Consider the following 13,167-nt stretch of genomic DNA (forward strand, 5'->3'; position numbering starts at 1 on the left):
GGGTCTCCACCTCTAATATAAACATAAACACGACAAGATAAATAAATAAATACCTAATCTCCGTCCTCCTCCTATTCAACCCACAACAACAGCCCTGTCAGGTAGGCTGGGCAGAGAAACTCTATGCCATAGTCATCCAGCCGCCTTTCATGTCTAAAGCTGGACTGGAACTCACGATCTCCTGCTTTCTAGCCTGGTGCCTTCATCACTAGACCAAACTAGCTCTTTTTTCTGCAACTCTAGATTATATCTAAGGTCCCTTCTAACTCATCCATTCTGCCATGCCAAGAAAGCAATTTCTTGGGTTGGCACAACATTATCAACCATAGGTTTGCACAGCAGATCCAACCAGGTTTTACAAGAACGAAGATTTAAAGCAGGCATGTCCAATCCTCGGCCCACAGACTGCATGCAGCCCTGGGCAGCCAGTAATGTGGCCCTGCAAAATAATAAAAAACAAATAAATTATTTTTTTTGTTAGTTTATATGTTAAATTATATATTTCATATGTGGCCCAAGACAATTCCTTTTCATATAATGAGGCCCAGGCAAGCCAAAAGGTTGGATGATCATGATTTAAAAGCAGAATAACAAGAGGGGAGGGGACTTTGGAGGTCTTCTAGTCCAACCCTCTGCTCAGGCAGGAAACCCTATACCATTTCAGACAAATGGTTGTCCAATCTCTTCTTAAAAAGCAACCAAGCAGCAGGTCCTGGATATGCTGTAGCTGGGTCTTTTCTGTGACTCGGCCATGCATTTTCCTTAGGACGACCTCACAGGGTTGTTGTGAAGTCAAAAGTAGGCAAGACTGAAAGGTGAACTGGCAATAGCACAGGTACACTTCCAGACCAGGGATGGTGCTCCCACCTCGGTTGCAGGAACTGGGCTTGGCTAGTCTAGTGAAGAGAAGGATCAGGGGAGACAGGATAGCAGTCTTCCAATATTTGAGGGGCTGCCACAGGGAGGAGGAAGGGGTCAAGCTATTTTCTAAACTAAAGCACCTGTAGGCCAGACAAGGCATAATGGATGGAAACTGAACAAGGAGAGATTCAACCTGGAAATAAAGAGAAATTTCCAGGCAGTAAGAATAACAGAGTTGTAAGGGGTCTTGTAGGTCATCTAGTCCAACCCCCCTACAAGCAGGAGACCCTACACCATTTCTGACAAATGGCAGTCGTCTCTTCTCGAAAGTTTCCAGGGATGAAGCTCCCACAACTTCTGAAGGCAACTTTTGTTCCATTGGTTGATTGTTCTCACTGTCAGAAAATTCCTTCTTATGTCTACATTCAACCAAAGGAACAGAAGTTGCCTTCAGAAGTTGTGGGAGCTCCATCCCTAGAAGAGACTGGACTGCCATTTGTCAGAAACGGTGTGGGGGGGGTCTCCTGCTTGGGCGGGGGAGGGGGGAGGGCTGGAGTAGATGACCTATAAGGTCCCTTCCAACTGTGTCGTTATGTTACTAGTCAGAAATGGGAGCGAGAGGTTCCCGCCCTTTTTTCCTTCAAAGGCCACGAGCGCCCGCTTCCTTTGGCCCCGCCCTCGACGCCCCCCCCTCCGCGCGTGCGTGCGTGGCTCCTCCTCCGGGAGGCCGTGACCACGCCCCCGGCCTCTCGGCCCCTCCCCCTTTTCCTTCACAGGGAGGCCGGCGCTTTGCTGCCTCTTCAAGGGTCCGGCTTCAGCCGGCGGAGCGGAGGGGACGTCCTGCTCGGGGCCCGGAGGGGGGGGGCTGGGGCGATGGACGAGCTGCTGCTGCCCACGGCCGTGCTGGAAGTCTGCATCTTGGTCGGGGTCTCCCGGGAGAAAGCCAGAGACGCGCGTCAGGTATAAACACGCGTGTCGGGGTGGGCGGCAACGTCGGAATGCGCCTCCCGGACGGGATCGGGGGTCACCTGTGCTGTTTGGACCGCGTCCCCGCGTCCCTCGATGCCGTTTGAAGGGAGTTTTCGCCCGCGGGTGGGGAAAAAGTTCCCTCTTGCCTTCCCTTCCTCCTCGGTCCGCCTCGTTGCCTTGAAATCCGGCAGCCCCGAAGGTGGGAACGGCTGACCTTTCGCAAGGAGGAGGAGGAGGAGGAAGAAGGAAAGGAAGCTTTTCCCGGATCAGCCTGCGTGTCGCCTCTTCCTCGTGAAACACCCATTCAACACTTCAACGGGGCTTACCTGCCTGACCTGGAACTCAGGCATTTGGCTTATTGGTTCCTTTGTTTTTTAACAACCTTGGTATGAACCTGCCAGGTCTTGGCAGAGATTAGGGGAGAGAGCAATAGTCCTTAGACTTATATACTGCTTTCCAGCCCTCTCTAAGCGGTTTACAGAGTCAGCATATTTGTCCCTAACAATCTGGGTCCTCATTTTACCCACCTGGGTAAAAGCTGTGTAAAGCTGAGTCAACCTTGAGTCAGTGAGAATCTAACTGCTGGCTGTGGGCAGAATTAGTCTGCAATATTGCATATTAACCACTGGGAAGTTAGGAAGGGAAGGGAAGGAAGGAAGACCAATAGCACTTGGACTTTTATTTCGCTTTAAAGTCTTTCACAGCCCTCTCTTAGCGGTTTACAGAGTCAGCCTTTTGCCTCCCAAAATCTGGGTCCTCACTTTAACCACCTCAGAAGGATGGCTACTGTCCCCAACAATTTCGGGGCATCAAATTCCAGCTCTGATACATAGCATAGAAATGCATGCCTTCAGACTATCTGCAATAGGAATCTGAAAGGAATTTATTTATATATTTTCCTAGCACTCCTTCGATGGGCAATAGCACTAGCACTTAGACATGTACCGCTTCGCAGTGCTTTTACAGCCCTCTTTAAGCGGTTTACAGAGTCAGCCTCTTGCCCCCAACAATCTGGGTCCTCATTTTACCGACCTCTGGAGGATGGAAGGCTGAGTCAACCTTGAATGGGTCAGGATTGAATTCCTGGCAGTTGGTAGAGTTAGCCTGCAATACTGCACTCTAACCACAAGGAAGGAAGGAAGAAAAGGAAAGGAAAGGAAGGAAGGAAGGAAGGAAGGAAGGAAGGAAGGGCAATAATAATAGCACTTATATACTGCTTGCTGCAATATTGCATTATCACTGAGAAGGAGGGAGTGAGGGAGGGCAACAGCAATAGCACTTAGACTTATATACCGCTTCAGTGTTTTACAGCCCCCTCTAAGCAGTTTACAGAGTCAGCCTACACAGTTGTAAAGTGAATCTGGCTTCCCCAGAGACTTTGCTTATCAGAAAGTCACCAAATGAACACTCTGACCGTCATAAATATGAGTCAATTGCCAAGCGCCCAAAATTTGATCACATGACCATGGAGATGCAGCAATGGTCATAAGTGTGGAAAACGGTCATAACTCGCTTTTTTCAGTGCTGTTGTAACTTTGAAAGGTGTCTAAATAAACTGTTTTTAAGTTGAGAGCTATCTGTAATTGCTGTACAACCTTAAAGAGAGGTGATTTATTTTGTTGTTGTTCAGCACTGTTAATTTCCCAGTGGAAAGGCCTGAGGCTGAGGTTTGAATTTATTATTTATTTTGAAACCCATTAAGTGCATTTCCTGCTCCCTTCATTATCGAAGCAACTCTGGGCAGCTTGTAAAGCCACATTAAAAATATTAAAATTGTGAACATGAAGAGGGATTGGATAAAACTGAGAATCAAGTACACCTCTGGTACAGAGGTTATTTGCTATTTATCCAACATTGATTACATGGATATGCCTCCCACCTTGCTATCAAAGCGACTGGGCAGCTTACAAAACGAGAAAAACAAGGTTATACAACGGCAAACATATTAAAAACATTAACATTAGTTATTCGATAAAACTGGGAACCCATGCTTCTGAGATTATTTGTTTTTAAGCCATTTATTTATTAAGCTTATTCGCTACTCATCTCACTATAGGTAGTCCTCAACTTACAACAGTTCATTTAGTGACCATTCAAAGTTACAATGGCACTGTAAAATGCAAAAATGTCAACAACATTAAAATGAACAGGAATTTGATAAAATTAGGAATCAAGTACGCAACTTTCTTGGTCTACCAGCCACCTCTGTAAGCCACAATCGTATTGTTGTTGGGCTTTTAAAATTACTGTTGTCAGACTCCAGTTGTCCCCAAAGTGCTTTTTCAAGAGGCTACCGGACTTTCTGGTTCCAGTTATCCAGTTGCCTCTTGAAAAGCACCTTTCCTTTCCTTTACTTTACTTTCCTTTCCTTTATTGTCATTGCACCTCGTGCAACGAAATTAAATGCCTTCTTCAGTGTACATTATAACTATAAAAATAAAATACAAACACACATCCTTTACATTCTATACACAGAATTGAAAACCTCTGCTAATGCATTAATATTGCACTATACAGTAGAATTCAATGTAAGTTATTGCTTTGGGATAGAAGCTGTTTTTCAGCCTATTTGTCCTTGTTTTATTATCCTGTACCGTCTGCCAGATGGTAATAGTTCAAAAAAAGGCTGCCAGGATGAGATGGATCTTTGAGAATGTTTTGAACTTTCTTAAGGCAGCGGGAGCTATAAAGCTCTTCCAAAGAGGGGAGAGGGCAACCAATGATCCTCTGGGCAATGACGTTAACCCTCTGGAGCGCTGTCCCATCTGCCACTGTACAACTGGCAAACCATACACAGGTGCAGTAAGTTAAGATACTCTCTATGGTGCAGCGGTAGAAGGTCACCAGCAGTTTTTCATTCAGTTGTTGTTTTCTGAGAAGTCTCAGGTAGTATAATCTCTGCTGGGCCCTTTTGACCAGGGCTGCAATGTGGACACCCCAGGTCAGGTCCTCTTTTATGGTAACACCCAGAAAACTTAAGACTGGCCACTTGCTCCACTCAGTCCCCACCGATAAGCAAGAGCTGGATGTCTCATCTGTTCCTTCTATAGTCCACTATAAGCTCCTTGGTCTTATTGGTGTTGAGGACCAAGTTATTATCTCCACATCACGAAAGCAACCGGTCCACCTCATCTCGATAGATTCACTCCCACCACTGTTGTATAATCTGGAAATTTAATAAGAATAGAATAGAATTTAGAATAGAATAGAATAGAATAGAATAGAATAGAATAGAATAGAATAGAATAGAATAGAATAGAATTCTTTATTGGCCAAGTGTGATTGGATACACAAGGAATTTGTCTTGGTGCAAATGCTCTCAGTGTACATAAAAGAAAAGATACATTCGTCAAGGATCATAAGGTACAACACTAATAATCATCATCATCATTTCTGGCATGAGTGGAAATGTAGTCATGCACATAAAGAGTATAGAGTAAGGGACTCAACAAGCAACCCAGTGGTGTACCAGTGTTAAGAATAAAGGACAAACCATGACCTGGATATCTGAGAATCTTCATAGACATTCAGACTGTGGTTGGCTACTTTTTTCCACCTTTTTTCCACCACAATCCTCCCAATGATTATTTATAGCTTCTACCTCTTCCTAGTTTTTGCATGTCAAAATATTGGGTTCCTTGAGAGCATCTCTTTACTATCTGAAGTTGGGGAAGAAGTTGACTTGGGGCTCCCAGCCCCATTTCACATTTTTCTCTTCGTTGCAATGATATAGGAGACTTCAAATTTTTCATGTACTAAGTTTGTTGATGATAGTTTGCTAATTTTAGGTCAAATCTGATCTGAAGCCTCACCAGGCCGATGGCATCAGAAACCTTTGAATGCAATCTTAGAGGTTTCCAAAAGTGCCTGAAAAAGGACATTTTTACATCCATGATCAAGGAATCCCATTATCATTGTCACATTTAAGAAATTAAAAAAAATTACATTTAACATTTATTCTGGCCCCCTTTCAAATTGCCCCATAAGACTTTGGCCAAAAATATCTTACTTCAGTTTAGAAAATATTAAGTATCTCTAGTTAGTACATAGAAGGCTGACGTACTATTGTTGCATTTCTGTGCAATTCTTAGTTTGCACAAATGTTCCTAATGGAGAATAGTGTTTCTGTCTGTTTTGCATGAAACATGCATGTTGTAATAAGGGTGGGACGAAATGTATCTTCCCATTTGCAAACCTCAGTAAAAGAAACAGGATGTAACTGAGCCAGTTTTATTTTTCTTTAATTGGCTGCAGTTTATATATCAATAGGGTTGCTCATTTCCCTGCTTTATAACATTTGTTTTTCTAGTTTAAGAAAATACAGAATGATGCTGCTACTTGTTTAATTCTCAGCTGACAGATTATTCTGTCAACTGCTATCATAATTGATGCTAAGCCGTTCTGGTATTAACCAAAGTTGTACTTTTGAAGTGGATGATTAAATATGATTTTGCCTAATGCCTATATTGACACATAGAGATGTTGCTTTATTTTTGGGCTTCACAAGTGTTAATATTCCTTTGAGTTTGTGGGATTTGTGGGACCTGAATGAGCCAGGAAAAATATTTTGAACTTACTCTCCTAGTTATTTTATTTCTTACTTAACTGTGTAGGTTCAAGAATAGCATGCATAATTTTCATGCAACGTATTTTATCTAATACAAAAACAGCAGATTAGAGCACTGTGATTACTATTAGAAGATAAATAGCCCAATAAGTAGAAGGAAGTTCTAACTAGATTTGTGTTGTTAGTTCTCTACTTACAACCATTCGCTTAGTGACTGTTCGACGTTACAACGGGACTGAAAAAACCGACTTACGACCATTTTTCACGCGACCATTGTAGCATTTCCCCATGGTCGCATGATCAAAATCCAGCTGCTTTCACAACTGATTCGTATTTATGACGGTTGCAGTGTCATGTGATTTACCTTTTGGCAATCCTTCTGACAAGCACCATCAGTGGGGAAGATTCACTTAAACAACCCTCTTACTAACTGAACTGCCGCGATTCGTTCAAACATGTGGCCGTAGAAAGGTCGTACCACGGGGCAAAACTCATTTAACGACTGTCTCATTTAGCAACGGAAATGTTGGGCACGGTTGTGGTCGTACGTCGAGGACTTTTGGTAAAGTGAAAATAGCGGGCCAGGTTCCTCTCACACCCACTGTAATTTTGTAGTATGCGAGGTGGGATCAGTCTGACGCTATGGACCAAGGCTGAGAGAGTGCCACACATCGCACAGTATATAAAGTATGCTCTTTTGGTCAGATTTAAATGATTTATTTCCTTCTGGCTCTGTGGACAGTACAACGTATGTTGTAATGCGATGGCACAATCTTTTTTTCTCTTTCTGTCATCCAGGCTGACTCATAAGGGTTCATGGAACGATTTCCAACTAACTAATGAGGAAAAACAGCAGAAAAAATTTTCCAAGGGTACTATTATTCATCCTGCCTTTTTAAAAAAACATTCTTTCATTTTTCCCCTCATCTGTGAGCAGATTACTTTTGTTTAGCTAGTTCATAAGTTATTACGAACGTTAAACAGTTGAGCCTTTAAAAACACATTATATAGGCCACGGTTTTCTGAAACATGGGAACAGGAGAAAGCATAAATTTCTGGAAACAAGTCTTAATTAGGTTCCCCTTGTGCATGCATACATGTGCACACCAGCGGTGGGATTCAAATTTTTTTACTACCGGTTCTGTGGGCATGGCTTGATGGGTATGGTGTGGTTTGGTGGACGTGGCAAGGGAAGGTTACTGCAAAATCCCCGTTCCCTCCCCATCCAACTAACCTGCTTTCCAGCTCCGTTCTCCTGTGCAGGGCAACGAAAGAAGACCCAGCCAGTCAGCTGGGACTCAGGAGGCAGAGAATAGATGGGGGCGGGGCCAGTCAGAGGTGGGATTTGCCGGTTCTCCAAACTATTCAAAATTTCCCCTACCAGTTCTCCAGAACCGGTCATCGCCTCTGGTGCACATGTGTATCACAGTGTGTTGTATTTAATGTTGTGTGATTGTACATTACAGAGTTCAGTCGAAATAATGGCTGATCCTATAGAGCGGGGGGTGTCCAACCTTAGCATCTTTTAGAGTTTTGAACTTTAGCTCCCAGAATTCTCCAGCCAACCACGCTGGGGGAAAGTCCCAAAGTCTTAAAGTTTCCATAGTTGGACACTTCTGCAAGTTCTTTTATAGATTGTGAAGCTGGAGGCCTGAAGTAACTCACCCAGAACTCTTCTGGATTGTCACACCCTGGCTCCATCTCCTGTTTGGGGTAGTAATGTATTCTCTGTGGCCACCGTTTATCTTCCAGGTAATGATGTTCAACTCTTAATTCCTGGTGGTAAAAGGGATGGGGCTTGCATCCATTCTGGCAGTTAACAAAAGAGAGCGAACCAAATTGAAATCATTCCTAGAATATTCGCTCTTGGTTATAGAGCATTGAGATTTGAGGTTTCAGGCATTCCTTGCGGGGATAAGACCATCTCATAAGAGATAAACAAAATCTTTGTAAAATAAAAGATGAGCTGTAATAACATTTCAAAACCTTTGATATTAAAATGTCCACTGTTGTAGAGCGGCGGTAGAGATAGAGACAGACACAGGCTGAATGTTAACAGGCTTTATTCTGGTGAATAAAGGGTCGCCACAGCTGCCGAGGCTAACTGGCAGTCAGCTGGCGGTGACAGCTGATGCCGTTTGACAGCTCCTTTTATAGCTGGCTGTCAAACGGCATCAGCCAATGGGAGCAGGCGGCGGACTAGAGAGAGGACTGCTGTCAGTCTGTGAACACAGCACTCCTTTCCCCTGGCCAGGAGCATGCGTAGTCCTGCAGCCGGGTAGGCCACCTTCGCTCACGGCCAGATCGCCGTAGTCCAAGGGGCTTGCCGGCAGGCAAGAGGTCCCTTGCTCTCAGGGAGTCGCTTGGAGATCCTCATCGGCCTTCAGGAGCCCTTGTCTGAGTATCCAGCTGCTGACCAGGTAGGTCCCTCCGACTGGCTCGCTGCGGGGACGGCTCGGGATTTGGCGGGTAGACCAGGTCGTCAGGTGGGGAACCATTCGCAACTGCTGGGTAGACCGGTTTGCTCGGCTGGTCGGCTTCAGCAGGCGGTTGGTAGACCGGGGCGTCTGGCAGGTAGGCACCAGCAGGCAGCTGGTAGACCGGCACGTCTGGCGGCTGGTAGACTGGGGCATTTGGCAGATAGGCTTCAGCAGGTGTGTCTGGCGGTCCCTGGGAGTCAACAGCAGCTCTTTCCCAACTCCTCCTTAGCTGGTCGATGTGCCGGCGCCATACTCGACCATCCTCCAAGAGGATCCTATAGGACTTGGGTCCTGTAATGGAAACTATTTGCCCTGGCATCCATAGAGGGTGCCCTGCATAGTTCCTGGCATAAACCAGGTCTTGCAGGGTAAATTCCCTGGCATGGCTGTCAAAGCCCAAAGGGGTGCCAGGGGCATAGTGGGGGTGCAACCTGTCCAGGGTGGTCCTGAGGCGTCTGCCCATCAATAGTTCTGCAGGGGACTTGTTGGTGGTGGTGCATGGAGTAGAATGCTGGGTGAGCAAGTAAGTGGACAGTTTGGAGTGCCAGTCTGCTTGGCCAAACCTTGCCAAGGCTTCCTTTACAGATCTAACAGCCCTCTCAGCCATCCCATTGCTTGCAGGGTGAAAAGGGGCTGTGAGGGCGTGCCTGATGCCCAGGTTGGCTGCAAAAACCCCGAACTCAGAAGAGGTGAACTGGGGGCCATTATCAGATATCAAGGTGTCAGGGAGGCCATGCGTGACACACAGTCTGGTCAGGGCTCTCGTGACAGCCAGCGTAGTGGAGGGAAGCAAGGCCACATCAATCCATTTAGAGAATGAGTCTACTATGACCAGAAAGGTCCGCCCATGCACAGGGCCAGCCAGGTCAACATGCAGCCGGGACCAAGGGGCCCCAGCATCCTCCCATCGGGTTGGGACAGCTGTTGGAGGTGCTGATCTAGTTGCCTGGCAGGGCTGGCACGTGCTTACCCAGCTGGAGATCCGGGCATCCAGGCCTGGCCACCACACGTAGCTGCGGGCCAGAGCCTTCATCCTCACGATGCCAGGGTGGCCTTCGTGCAGGGCTTTTAAAATTGGCTCTTGGAGTGTAGTGGGGATGACCACTCTTGTCCCCCATAGTGAGCAGCCCTGTAGTGAAGATAACTCTTGCCTGCGGGTCTTAAATGGCATGAATTCAGGGGTGTACTGAATTTCAGGCCACCCCCTCCCCACCCAGTCCAGGACTTGGGAGATTACCTTGTCCCTTCTGGAGTGGGCAGCAATATCCTCCGCTGAGACTGGCAGGTTGAGTTCGTTGCAATAAAAAATGGCGTGGATGGGTGCGGGGTCTTCCACTGGTGTTGGCAGGGGGCACCTGCTGAGGGCATCTGCATGGCACAGGTTCTTCCCCGGGCGATGTACCAGCTTATATGAGTAGGCGGCTAGGAACAGGGTCCATCTGGTCATCCGCGGGGATAGTACCTGTGGGGTTTGCTTGTCTCCTGCTAAAAGGCCTAAAAGTGGTTTGTGGTCTGTTACAAGCTCAAAGTAATGACCATAAAGGAATTAGTGGAATTTTTTCACAGCAGCAACTGCTGCTAAGGCTTCCTTATCAATTTGACTATAGTTCCTTTCTGCTGCAGAGAATGTTCTTGAGAAGAAGGCGATGGGGGCCTCGGAGCCATTTGGCAGCCTATGGCTGAGTACTGCCCCTATGCCAAAGGGGGAAGCGTCTGCAGCTAGAACCAGGGGAAGTTGTTGGTTAAACTGGACTAGAACTGTATTTGAGGTTAGCAGGGATTTGACCGCTTGGAAAGCATTGGCTTCTCTTTGCCCCCAGTGCCAGGGGGCTTTCTTATCTAGAAGTCTAGGCAAAGGTTCAGCTATAGAAGCCTTATGTGGAAGAAAAGCTGCGTAGAAATCCAGAAGTCCTAAAAAGGCTTGTAGTTCCGTTTTGTTAGAGGTAGTAGGTGCCTCATGGATGGCCCTAACTTTTGTTTCTATAGGATGAATTCCAGAGGCGTCAATTCGATAACCTAGGAAGTCCACTTGCTTAGTGGCAATGGTGCACTTGTCTTTTTTAAGTTTTAACCCATGCTGCCTAAAACGGTCAAGAACTGACCTAACCCTAAGTAATAATTGTGTTTTGTTGGTGGCAGAGACCAAAATGTCATCAAAGTATGGGACTACCCCTGGGAGTCCTTGGAGAATCCTTTCCATCAGGGACTGGAAAATGCCTGGGGCCACACTAACTCCAAATTGTAAACGCTTACACCTAAAAGCGCCCCTGTGGGTAACTATTGTTTGTAAGTCAGCAGTGTGATTGTCTACAGCAGGGGTCCCCAACCACCGGTCCGCGGACCGGTCCCGGTCCGTGGATCACTTTGCACTGGGCCACAAAGAAAATAAAAATAAAATAAAAATGGCGGCTTTCTTCGCCTTCGGTGAATGCTGCTGGGATCAGGGATCAAGGACACAAATGAAAGAAGGGGAGGGAGGAAGCAACCAAAGCCTGTCCTGCTCTCCGGCTCAGTGGCTTCGGTTTCCTCCCGCCTCGTTCCTCTCTCAGTCGCTCTCTTGCTCCTCCACCAGCCCAGGAAGAAACTGCTTCAAAGAAGCCGGCAGGGTGGCTTTTCCTGTCGGCGCAGCTCCCCGAGCGTCCGTTCACCCCCACCCTGCCGCCAATCAATCCAGGTTCAATCCAGTGCTCCGTTCTGCCTGCCTGCCTGCCTTCGTTTCTGGTTGTTTCGGAGCAGCTTCGGCTGAGAATAATAACTATTAGCCTCTTTTTCTCAGCCAAAGCTGCTCCGAAACAACCAGAAACGGGCAGGCAGGCAGGCACGCAGAACGGAGCACTGGATTGAACTGCAGGCGGCGGGGTGGGGGTGAACGGGCGCTCGGAGGAGCTGCGCTGACAGGAAAAGCCACCCTGCCAGGGCTTCTTTGAAGCAGTTTCTTCCTGGGCTAGTGGAGGAGCGAGAGAGCGACTGAGAGGAACGAGGCAGACACCTGAGGGATGAGGCTGAGGGAGGGAGGGCCGAGAGGCGGGCCTTCTCAGCCATCCTGCAGGGACTTGTCCTGAGCTGCGGAGACAGCCGTGGGCCGCCGCCCCAGCGCTCAGTTTTGAAGGCGCTCCTCAGCCCGGCGCAGTTCCTGAATCTGCAGCTGAAACCCTCCGTTTTAAATGTCCCAATAGAAGAGAATATCTGTCGCTCAGGGTTGCAATGAGGAGGCATTGGCGCTCCCTGAACTTGGTGGTTTGCTGGCAGGACGTTTTATTACCCGACTAGGTAACAACATCAGATGTTATCTAGTCAAGTAATGAAACGCCTGCAAGCAAACCACCAAACTCGGACTCCTTCCCCCAAACCCCGGTTCTTGAAAAAGTGTTTCTGCGTGAAACTGGTCCCTGGTACAAAAAAGGTTGGGGACCACTGGTCTACAGGAAACTGCTGATATGCTTGGGACATATCTAGCTTTGCGAAAATTGTACCTGGCTCAAAGGAGTGCAACAGGTGTTGGATTACGGGGACTGGGTATGCACTAATTTGGAGGAAACGATTGAGGGACGTTTTATAGTCTGCGCAGATTCGCACGCTGCCATCTTTTTTAAGGGGGGTGACTATGGGGGTCTCCCATTTTGCGAAATCTACTTGTTCTAGTACCCCTTGCTTAATTAGCTTATCTAGTTCCAAATCCAATTTAGGGCGAATGGCAAAAGGGACTCTGCGAGGTTTTAAACGAATGGGGGTGGCTTGTGGGCTTACATCAAATGAGATAGGGGTACCAGAATAACATCCCAGCTCATTACTAAAAACATCAGCGTAGTCCCTGAAGAGGGTGTCTACCTCAGTATTCACCACAGAGTGAATACCGGTTACACTAAGGCCTAGGGCAGAGAACCAATCTAGCCCAAGCAAGCTGGGAAGGGCGCCATCTACAACCACCAGAGGCAAGTGGCCTCTAAAGTTCTGGAATTGAATTAGGAACTTGCCTTTACCCAGGACTGGAATGGTCTTTCCCTGATAGTCTCGAAGAGTCAGGTGGCAGTTGAGCAGCTTCTTCTTGGAGAGTGTAGGGAGCAGCTTCTTCAGGGTGGCCCACAAGATGATAGAGAGGGCAGACCCGGTGTCCACCTCCATCCGACAGGGTTTACCTTCTAAAAAGACAAAAATGCTTATTTTGTTAGACCCAGGGGTGGTATTGTCTGAGTGGTAACAGGCATAGCAATCTTCAACTTGCCTTTGGAAGGAGGAAGCAGCTGGAGGTCTTTGTGGGAAGGTTTTTTCAGCTTGGCAAACCCTAGCTAT

General features: G+C 47.0%; 1 protein-coding gene across 1 annotated transcript in view; it reads left to right on the forward strand.

Annotated features, from left to right (window-relative positions):
• The first annotated feature begins 1,611 nt into the window (after positions 1-1,611).
• DENND3 (DENN domain containing 3) overlaps positions 1,612-13,167 on the forward strand; it is a 67,556-nt gene continuing 56,000 nt past the window's right edge. The window contains exon 1 of the mRNA XM_087962249.1: positions 1,612-1,821. Coding sequence (XP_087818375.1) covers positions 1,735-1,821 — 87 coding nt within the window. The 5' untranslated portion in view covers positions 1,612-1,734. The remainder of the gene's footprint in view (positions 1,822-13,167) is intronic.

This window comes from Notechis scutatus, chromosome 3, assembly GCF_049901735.1.
Source record: "Notechis scutatus isolate UNSWTSFEM ecotype Mainland chromosome 3, rNotScu1.2, whole genome shotgun sequence".
NCBI classification, from domain to species: domain Eukaryota; kingdom Metazoa; phylum Chordata; class Lepidosauria; order Squamata; family Elapidae; genus Notechis; species Notechis scutatus.